The sequence below is a fragment of the Phytophthora infestans genome, genomic scaffold, assembly GCF_000142945.1.
Source record: "Phytophthora infestans T30-4 supercont1.11 genomic scaffold, whole genome shotgun sequence".
Classification (NCBI taxonomy): Eukaryota; Oomycota; class Peronosporomycetes; order Peronosporales; family Peronosporaceae; genus Phytophthora; species Phytophthora infestans.
The window spans coordinates 1,255,322-1,264,963 of NW_003303748.1; the positions used below are offsets into that span (position 1 = coordinate 1,255,322).

Below are 9,642 nucleotides of genomic sequence, written 5' to 3' on the forward strand. Positions count from 1 at the left end.
CACGTTCGTCCATCGAATACACCTGCATCCCACGATACCGTTGCCGTCGCTGAGCCAGTGAGGCTCTCGCCACCTCAGACTGTCGTCGTCGCCTATCCAGTTGTGCAGCGTCCAGTGTCGCAATAGCTGCGTCCACCTCATCGCCAGCACTATTCGCCGTCCTTGCTCTCCTCTGCGCGTTTAGTACCCGTCGCCGCTTCATCTCCTTCTTCGCGTTTCGTCGAACAGCGCGCACTTGAGCCACGCTGACCTCTGTAGTCGCTGCGTCCACTTCCTGCACGGTTTCGGCGGGTTCCTGGTCTTCTGCGTTATTAGTGTCGCCATCACTCGTGCCGCCGTTTTCGCCCTGTTTGCCGCCTTCCTCAGTCACTGCGTCGTCCGTGAGCATCCGTCGCTCACCGCCTTCCTCAGTCACTGCGTCGTCCGTGGACATCCGTCGCTCGCCGCCTTCCTCGGTCACTGCGTCGTCCGTGGGCATCTGTCGCTCGCCGCCTTCCTCAGTCTCAACTCCGTCGTCGACCATCGTCGCTTCGCCGCCTTCCTCAGCCACCGGCCGCACGTAATACAACGCCGCCGTCACCATCACAACGTTCCTGCGCGCCTGGTCGGCGTTCCTCTCCGTCCGTTCTGTCTCCAAATGAGCCCGAGCCGCCTCCACCGCAGCCTTGTTGCTCCCGTCGGTCTTGTTGCTGTTCACTGTTACCGTCTGCTCGTCACCCTCTACCTCTCTTGGCGCCGTCGTCCGGGGAACCGAGTTCTCTACCGGACGCAGTCGTCCCCCGACTACGCCCGTTTCTCGTTTTCCGCCTTCTTGGCTTCCGCTTCAGCGCGGGCCGCTAGATACGCGTCGTTACGAGCCTTTGCTTCTGCGTTCGTACATTCCCGTGCCATGTGGCCCTCGCCACCACAGGCAAAGCACCTGATGGGTTCCCAACTTCGTCGCTCGTCACTGTTTACTGTCGTCGGCCGATCTCTGCCGGTCGCTTGCCGCACTGAGGCTTTCCGTTTCTTCTGCTTCGGGGACGGTGCTGCTTCCTCGGGTTCTGACTCTTTACTCGCCTCGGTCGCCACCTGCAACAGTCCGACCTTCGCCTTCTTACTGCTGTATCCGCCGTGCCGCTTCCCACTTGAGCGATTATCACTTCGGGTCCTCGTCTGATTGCGCGTTGACGGCTGCCAATACCTGCCGTTCCAGAACCTGCCCTCAGGGACGTCCCATGTGCCTGTGAACTTGTTATAAACGCCCTGGGGGTTGGTGAAGTATGCTATCTCCGCACCTTCCGTACCCGTCTGTGCTGCTAACATGTCCGCCATCGATACCGCTCCCGTGCCAACGCCTGGAATAATCGCAACTCTCCCCGTCGTACCGTCCATAGGCACCGCAAACGCGTTCGTTGCCATCGCACAGGGCCGGCCAATGTTCACCATCCCGCGCGCTACGTTCTCGATCGGGTCGTCGATAGCCGTCGCCTTGTCCACTGCCTGCTCCAGCGTTGTAGGCGCCGGTTCCTGCTTCACCAACATCCTCGTCGTCCTGTCCAGATTGCGATAGAACTGTGCCAGTAGGGTATGTTCACTGACGTGGTTCTGGCCCGTGACTGCCCGCAATCCGGCAGCAAAATCCGCAAACGTCTCTCCTGGCCACATCATCCTCTGGTACACACGCCATTCAGCCATTGCCTGGTCCGGCCGCTCACCGTACCTCCGCATCAGCGCCGCTTTCAAGTGGGTCCAGGTCTTGTCTTCGTCTCGGAGCTCCTGGTTCATTTGAACCCACCAACTTGCCGCGTTGTCCTGCAACTTGTTGCCAACCATGAAGTAGAGCTCCTTGTCCGTCCAGTCGCCTCGTCCAGAGATCTTCGCTCCTTCTACCGCTAAGTCCACCCTGGCGATCCATGTCGAGACGGAGATCGTCGGCGATGGCTTTTACGCCGTCAACTCCAAGTCTTTCACATTCTTCCGGTGCTGGCGCCTGCGTCGTGGTTGATTCCTGCGTCGGTTCCGTCGCCGCCGTCGTCCGTCGTTGCCAGCTTCGGCGTCCTCGTTGCTACTATCGTAGCTATCGTCACTGCTACTGCTGTCGTCGCTGTCGTCACTGCTATCGCCACCTCCACTTCCATCGGGTCCTGGTGCCCTCCGGCTCGTGCGTGCTGGTGTCGAGTTCGCCCTGTTCCTCGTCGCTCTACCCGACGATGGTCTCGAGGACGCCGAGGAACCTGTATGCGGCGGTACGATCCCCGCATCAATTGATCGCAGCGTATTGGTGGGTCCGGTCGATGGCATGGATACTGGGCGTGACGCTGCCCGAGCGGTCTCCATCCCTGCTACCCGTAACTCCAACCTAGCTACCGTCGTGATCATTCTGTTCAAAGTGGCTAAGAGTGCTGCGTCACCGCTGCCTCTCGTCGTTGTCTCAGCTGCGGGTGCTTGTCGAGCACTCCCTACTGTCCCTGCATCCGCCGCCGCGTCCGTCGTTTGAGCCTCCGGAGCTCTCCTCGTCGCCTCCTGCGTCGTCGCTGCGTGGCCCGTACCGCGTCTAGACCGCGTGGTCATGCTGCTGGCCACTGCCGTTCGTTGTTTTCCCCTCATTGGTCACTATAGTGAATCGTAGTACAACGATCCGTAATCCGTTCGTAACTTATCCGAGTCGTCGATCTCGTAAGGCTGGTCGATCTCGTAAGTGTCAAGCGTCGTGTAAGTCGTTCTCTTTTGCTTAACGCCCCTGTATGACCACCATGAAACGTGTCTTCGGCTCCCCTGCACGCCGGGGTTGGTCGCCCAGCGCTGATTACGTCCAAAGTCCGGATGGCCGACGGAGTCTGCCTCTTAGACAGGAACACCTACTTTATTTCGTTTCAACTACTCAATCAAATGCAATCGTCCTACCTAATGCCCTACGACTCAGTGTGTTGACGCCGTTGCGCCCGAATGACCAGTTATCCTACTACTAGACACTCAAGCTCGGCGCACCCTCGAGGTACCACTATATGCGCCGTTCACAGGGGAGACACAGCTCCTTTTGCCGCTCACTCACCAAACTCTGTTGCCGCGGTACACCAAGTCCGTCTGTTCGCTCGTCTGGTCCAACTCGCGCTCGACGCTCGGGTCAAGTCGCTCGCTGGCGTTCGTTTCGTTTGGTCCAATGCGCGCTTGACTCACGGGTCAAGTCGCTCACTGGTCTCTCGTCTGGTCGGCTACTGGGCACTCGGTCCCCCGTCGCCGCAACTGTTTATCGCTCCGCGCTCTTCACCGCAGAATTCGTCCTCTGCTCTACGCCGCAGATTTCGTACTGTCCTCTCCGCACCAGATTCCGTTCTCTGTCTTCCGTTGGCCGTACACCATTGTGTCTACCCAACAGATCGCGGGTCTGGCCCGCGGTACTTCAACCAGCTGTCGTCGTTCTCTTCATTGTTCGTCCTACAGTGATCCGGCAGCTGCCTGCCTTCGCGCACGCCACTCCGTTCTTCGTCACGCTGTTGTCATACTGCACCCGTACGTGATCGCGTCTCCTTACAGGTGCTTAAGCACTTTCGCCCAGCGTACTGTTGCCGTTGTGTCCTCAGACAGAAGGCCCTGCGTGCTACTTGTATTATCCATCGCCATGTTGGCCAATGTATCAGCCATCTTGTTAAACTCCCTCAGATGATGGTGCCACGCCACCACGTCAAGTCTGTCGGCGAGTTTCCTGCTCTGCCAATAGTAGTTTTGAAAGTGTTTGGCTTTAAGAGGCTTTCTTTGTTAGAGTTGTCTAATGATCATTGCGCTACCTCCGATAACGTGTAACGGTTCAAAGGTGTGCTTATCACAGGCCTTGAGGCCGCAGAATAAGCCGAGGTGCTCTCTTATGTTGTTGGTGAAGCGCGGATTGGCGTACGACATCGTGCCGATCCAGCAGACCTGGGCGTGGACAGTGGCGTCTGCTGTACGGATAGCTACTGCGCTGCCTCCGGGCCCCGGATTGCCACGGGACCCCCCCCCCTCCCGTCGAAGAATGGCAGGTACTTTGTCGCTCCCCTGTCTGTGAATTAGAGATAATCTACCACCGACTCCGACGTCAGCACGCGTCGCATGAGCTGGATCGCAAGGGGTCCAAACGTGGGGTGAAGTTGTGCCGCTGTGTGTGTGTAAAAACCGTGGAGTACCCCTGCCAGAGCGCCCATTTGAAGGCCGCGGCTTGACTTTGCTCTGACACTTTTGTCAGAGAATCAAAGTGGTTGACTCGCCATCTCCAACCCGTTGCAGCAGTATTGCTGCCCCTAGTCTCCAACAACGCTCGGCTAGCATCGTGACTGCCTCCATAAAATGATTGGACAGCGTGATATGGTGGTCGTACATTTTGTCCGCTGCTCGCCAGACCCCTGCTAGCATCAGCAGCAGCTCCATGCTGAAGATCGCGTGTTCGATTGCCGAGCTCTTGATTCCCGCCGTGAGTCACGTTCGTGTCATAAGTTGTCGTAATGTCCTCGCCGCCGGACAATCCCAGAATACGTTATACAAGTCAGTGTCGGCCAAATGGACACAGCCCTCATGGGGCACCCGATCTTCTGATGGGCGGCATCATAGAGCAAGAGGGTGTACCATTTGAGTTTTAGCAGTAGCTGCTCCCCCCACGGCCCATGCCCCACTACTCGACGAATTTGCTTCCATTTGAGGTCACACAATGCTGCTGCAGCAGTAGGGCTTGCTGAGGTCCATTTGGTCATGCGTAAGGCAGCCTTCGTGGCTCGGCTTTGACGTGCGAAGTGTCTTATACACTGTTTGAATTCGAGTCTCGTGCGTGTCCATCTTCGGCCTCCAACCCGCAGACATGTGAGGCGACTCAACCTTGGATGTGGCCGCACTTGGTAGAGTATGCTGGACGATTGCAGCTCCTTGGTAATTAATCTGCTAAGTGTTGGCTGGCTGTCCACAACATGACCCCGGGAAGGGCCTTGGGTATCCAGTTGCAGCAATGCCTCAATCCGCTCAGTTCCCCGCACCGTTACGGTGAGTGGATGCACAGGTGGAGAGGCCGATAGCCTCGCCTCATGCTCGTATACTATAGATAAGGCCATTGCTGGGGAATTGGTTCCTAGTATCTGCGCGACTCGTTCCGCAGAATCGATTTGTCATTGGTGGTTGCCTAGCTAAACGGTTTGTAATATGGACCAGATCACTGGCCGATTTATTGGTATGCGTCAATCTCTGCTCATGACGGTACTTGATGAAGCCGTAGATAGCAAAAACAAAGCAGCAATGAATATGTTTGAAAGCTTAATTTTTTCAGACACAGTTACTATTAAACATAAAGGTAAAGAGGCTTTTCAAAGATTACAACAATTACATTTTTCTAAGTAACAACGATTTCTCAAGCTTCATTAAAGAGTCTGATCGACGCGCTTTATGCTTAGAAACTAATATTTATTTAGTTGGTGACCATACTTATTATAGCCATTACTTTGAGGTTCTAGCTCATGTTGATGCTGCTGGCAAGCATATTTTTCATTCTTTGATCAATAATGTCGAAGTTGAATCTGGTTGGAATGCTCAGCAAACGCAAAAACGAATACGAGCAAGAGTTGAAGCAGTTGCAAGCTTGTAGTGTAATTAAGTTCTATTTGAATGAGCTGGGGCGTCTCAGAGGGATCGTCTGATGTCAAGGACGTCCGTAAGACTCCGACAGGGCTCTACAATTGCTATAAACAGTTTTGTGAGAATAACAGCTATAAGGCGCTCGGCTCTATGGCATTCACTTAGACCAGCTAACCACATTCTGGGGATTCGAAAAGCCATAGCGTTAGATGTAAGATATATTCACACGATTCTCTGTTGAACTCGCTAAGTGCGTATCTGTAAATAACGTCTGTATCCTAGTTTTTTTTTACTAGAGATGCTCTTAAGAAAAACATATGTCAAGACAAAGTGGATTGCCCCCTGAGGTCAAGTCGAGAGTCAATACATCCTGCGATATCAAATGAAGATGAACATACTAGATATAGATAAACCTACCCTATCTTCAAACCTTAAAATTCGCAGCAAAATGGAAAAAATGCCCCCCTTGGCCCTACAGTATTTACTACGACAATATCTATAATTTTTCTTTAAACACTTATACAGAAATAAAATAGAATAAAGGGGTCAAGTATGGGGGCATATTGGTGGCAAGTAGGGTCAAAAGCGCACTTCTTCACTATGTATTGTTGTAGTTAGTCTGGTGGTTGGTGGATAGATAGTTCCAGCAAGTAATGCATATATATAAGAGATTATGTAGGGTTGCATATGAGACAACGTCAAACAAAATGATACTTACGAACCATTTAGAGTTATCGAGATAATCGAGCTTAAAGTTGGCCAATTGATGTTCACACTTAGCCGAAACAGTGACATTTATTGTAAACTTCCATCGAAAAATCTGTAAAACTACCTTTATTCAATTGCTTTTAGCAAGAGCTTTTAAATAACACTTAAATCTCTAAAATTAAAAAAATATTGAGCTCACAACACTCCTAAATGTATCGTCATTTCGAGGGCCCATAAATGGATATAATCTTTTTGAGCGACCACAACTTCTTCAGTTTTAAGCATTCTGAAGCTTATAAGGGCTCAAAAGATAGCGGAGACGCCCCGCTTTCGTTTAGAGTGCTTAAATCGCGATTCGTACTAAGGTTCATAAGTATCATTTTTGTTTTGGGTTGTCTCATATGAGCAGCTTATCCGCATCAATGTTTTTGCGCTCTCCTTCAGCTTTTATATGTTGTAGTCCTAGATTTGTAAAATTTGAGATTGACACTTGTCTATGTAGCTCAGATACATTTCTCGGATCATTCTATATATCCTAAAATTGTAATTTATAAGTTAAAATTTCATATTACTCGACGTATACTGTACCCTGCAGGATATCCTGCAGCTGCCCCGCCAAACTATCCTAAAATTGTAGAATTTGAGCAAAATTCACTGCTGGTAGTCCAGCAGCCGGTGACTCCATCAAGCTATCCTAAAACTGTAGAATTTAAACAAAAATTACACATCCTCGTTTCTATCAGCTAATGAATTGCATTATGAATTGTGGAATTAATTGAAAGAATAATTGGGACTCAGAGAGGGAAATCTGGCATTCCACAAAAAAGGAACACGATGGTGAAGCTGTTCTGCGCGGTGATTCGAGTCGGGAGCGTCTTCTCTGTGAACATTGAGCTCAGCGAGACGGTCAGTGATCTGAAAGAGAAGATCAAGGGGGAGAAGCCTGGGTTGTTCTACTTTGATGCAGATCTGCTGAAGCTGTATCTCGCGCGGGAGGGTGACACTTGGCTGAACTCGCGAGACGCAGACATTAAGGCAGTTAAGGCGAAAACAATTCCAGATCGAATCAAAAACCTCATGCAAGAGCACTTGCTACTGGACGAGACGTGCAGACTCAACAATGATGAATACTTCGGTGACAACCTCGAGCGAGTAGACAGAGACATCCATGTGCTGGTGGAATGTCCGGATGAGCCGGATCAAGGCATCAAGTACAAGCGTAAGTGCGTTATTCTCCCCCAAAACTACTGTAACATGATTTTGATGCAGCACTACTTGATGATGTCAGGTCAGGATGGATTCGATGGTACTTTGATGGAGGATTGGTTATCATGGCACTTGTCATGGTCTTCTCTGCAGTCGCTGTTTACTGTGGAAAAGGAGAAACGTGCGTAAACGCTACTACACTCACTGTAGTTAATAGCGTGTTGGGATCATTTATAGGGATCATGGAGTTCCGGAGACGACGCGTCAAGTCAAAGATACCACTTGCGTACAGACGGTGGGGGTCTGAGTCGGTTACCTTTGGATTTGAGTAGTGATGACAGGATTATTCCGCTTATTTGGTTGCGTCTTAATGTTAAGAGGATATCGTTTGTATACATGGAACACACATCCATTCTGAGAGTAACTGCCGCATCCATTTTGTCTGATCCTAGAATTGAAATCCATAGTCGCTCCGAGCCAACGCCAACGCATACTGAAACAGACCAACGAAAATAACCGAGAAGACCCACAGGACTTAGCCATAGAATTCCCGTCACCCACTTATCTTCCTTTTCGACGACCAGGAAGTCACAACCGGCGGTGCATATTTGCACATCAATCGGAGCAGCCTCATGACTCGGCGTAGTTTTTTTACCTACCGGTACACTCAGGTGTTCGAGTCTTTGAGTCCCTACCGGCCGTCCTGCATTTAAACCTTGTTGTATTGCATCTGCTGGCTGAAGGATAGACTTGTCTGCACCCGTGTCTGGACACATTCAGATCCCCACGGCTCCATTGATCAGACCTGTGTACTCCTCGTCATTTAACACCTTGTTCACTACTTTCTCTCCATCATCGGGTCCAGCGATCTCTGTCGACGGTTTCCCTTCAGCTGCACGCTTGACTTTCCAAGCCTTATTCTTATGTGACCTGGCTTCTTTCTTTTCTTCAGGTGCGGCAGTTGGGCTATCTCTTAGCCGACGTCCACCCTTGTAGTGAAGACGTCCTGCCCGCGGTGGCGGAGTGTATCACGTGTCGTGTTGTGCACCCCCACTTTTCCGCGGTTCGGCTGTTGGCTGCCCTCTTTTGAGCTCCGCTGCGTGCTTGGCGACCTATGGGCGCTTAATTTAGCTGCTGTCTTTCCACTTCTCCCACTGGTGCGAGCCCAATAAATGACCGTGCGATGTGCCTTGATTGGTCAAAAAACTGAAAAGTCATTGATTTACTGTAGAACTCATTTGTCAGCACCATGCGTTTGCATTTGAGGCACAGGACTATAAAGGACGACATTTTGGGTACAATAAGGGACGACGGATACCCGAGACCATCCTCCGAATGTAAGAGATCTTCATTTCACCTTTTGCTGCTAAGACCAACCCGTGAAGAAGGCGCTAATGGACCTGCCAACCACAAGTCGACTCTACCAAGCTGCTATCGCTGCAGCCCAGTTTGCGGATCAAAGGCTCGAGAGCCGGACGCGTAGCGACTACAGCAGCAGTCTTCGACGATTCTCAGCGTTCTGCAAAAGTGAAGGCTACCCAGACCCACTGAAGGAACGATTTGTGGAGCTGCCCGGTGTGGTGGCCGCGTACATCAACTTACTCGCCACCTCCAACTCGACTCAATGGCCCGCTGAAAAGCTTCGCGCTGCGCTTAGCTGGCACTACACGAAACCTGAGATGCTAGCCGGTGGCCACCCACACGATCGTTGGGTTGTTGAGACTTCTCCGGACGGCACCATAGCACCTCGAGGCAACCCGGCACGGTCAGCAGCCATCACGCAGATTCTCGCCGGTCTCAGCAAGTTCAAGAAGCGCGAGCGGACTCCAAATCGTGCGTCCCCGATGTCCCTGTTGATGCTGACGAAGGTCATTACATTCTTGGAGTCGAATTCGATGTTCAACGAAACCATGCGGCTGTGGTTTTCTGCGGTTTGTTCTCTCAGCTTCTATGGTATGTGCCGTATCAACGAAGTCTTGCTCATGAAGAAGGGCGACATTCAGCTTGGTCTCAAACGAAAATCGCGCGTTAATGACAGCGACATCGAGTTTGGCTGTTTCACTATTCGTGACCGGAAGACAGATCATAATCCCCTCGCAAGTCGAACCTACTAACTCCATCATCTCACGAAGGAAGAACGGGCAGCTGAAGCATTGA

General features: G+C 51.5%; 3 protein-coding genes across 3 annotated transcripts; 2 read left to right on the forward strand and 1 right to left on the reverse strand.

The window, feature by feature from the left end:
- Positions 1-3,229: 3,229 nt before the first annotated feature.
- PITG_07492 (uncharacterized protein) lies at positions 3,230-4,809 on the reverse strand (the record flags this gene model as incomplete). Its single annotated transcript, XM_002904451.1, has 4 exons — positions 3,230-3,347; positions 3,515-3,719; positions 3,768-4,018; positions 4,658-4,809. 4 exons carry the CDS (start codon positions 4,807-4,809, stop codon positions 3,230-3,232), a joined length of 726 nt encoding a protein of 241 aa, XP_002904497.1.
- Positions 4,810-7,113: 2,304 nt separating this feature from the next.
- PITG_07493 (Crinkler (CRN) family protein) lies at positions 7,114-7,674 on the forward strand (the record flags this gene model as incomplete). Its single annotated transcript, XM_002904452.1, has 2 exons — positions 7,114-7,498; positions 7,568-7,674. The coding sequence occupies 2 exons, from the start codon at positions 7,114-7,116 to the stop codon at positions 7,672-7,674; spliced, it is 492 nt and encodes a 163-aa protein (XP_002904498.1).
- A 1,490-nt stretch (positions 7,675-9,164) lies between these two features.
- PITG_07494 (uncharacterized protein) lies at positions 9,165-9,642 on the forward strand (the record flags this gene model as incomplete). Its single annotated transcript, XM_002904453.1, has 2 exons — positions 9,165-9,512; positions 9,568-9,642. 2 exons carry the CDS (start codon positions 9,165-9,167, stop codon positions 9,640-9,642), a joined length of 423 nt encoding a protein of 140 aa, XP_002904499.1.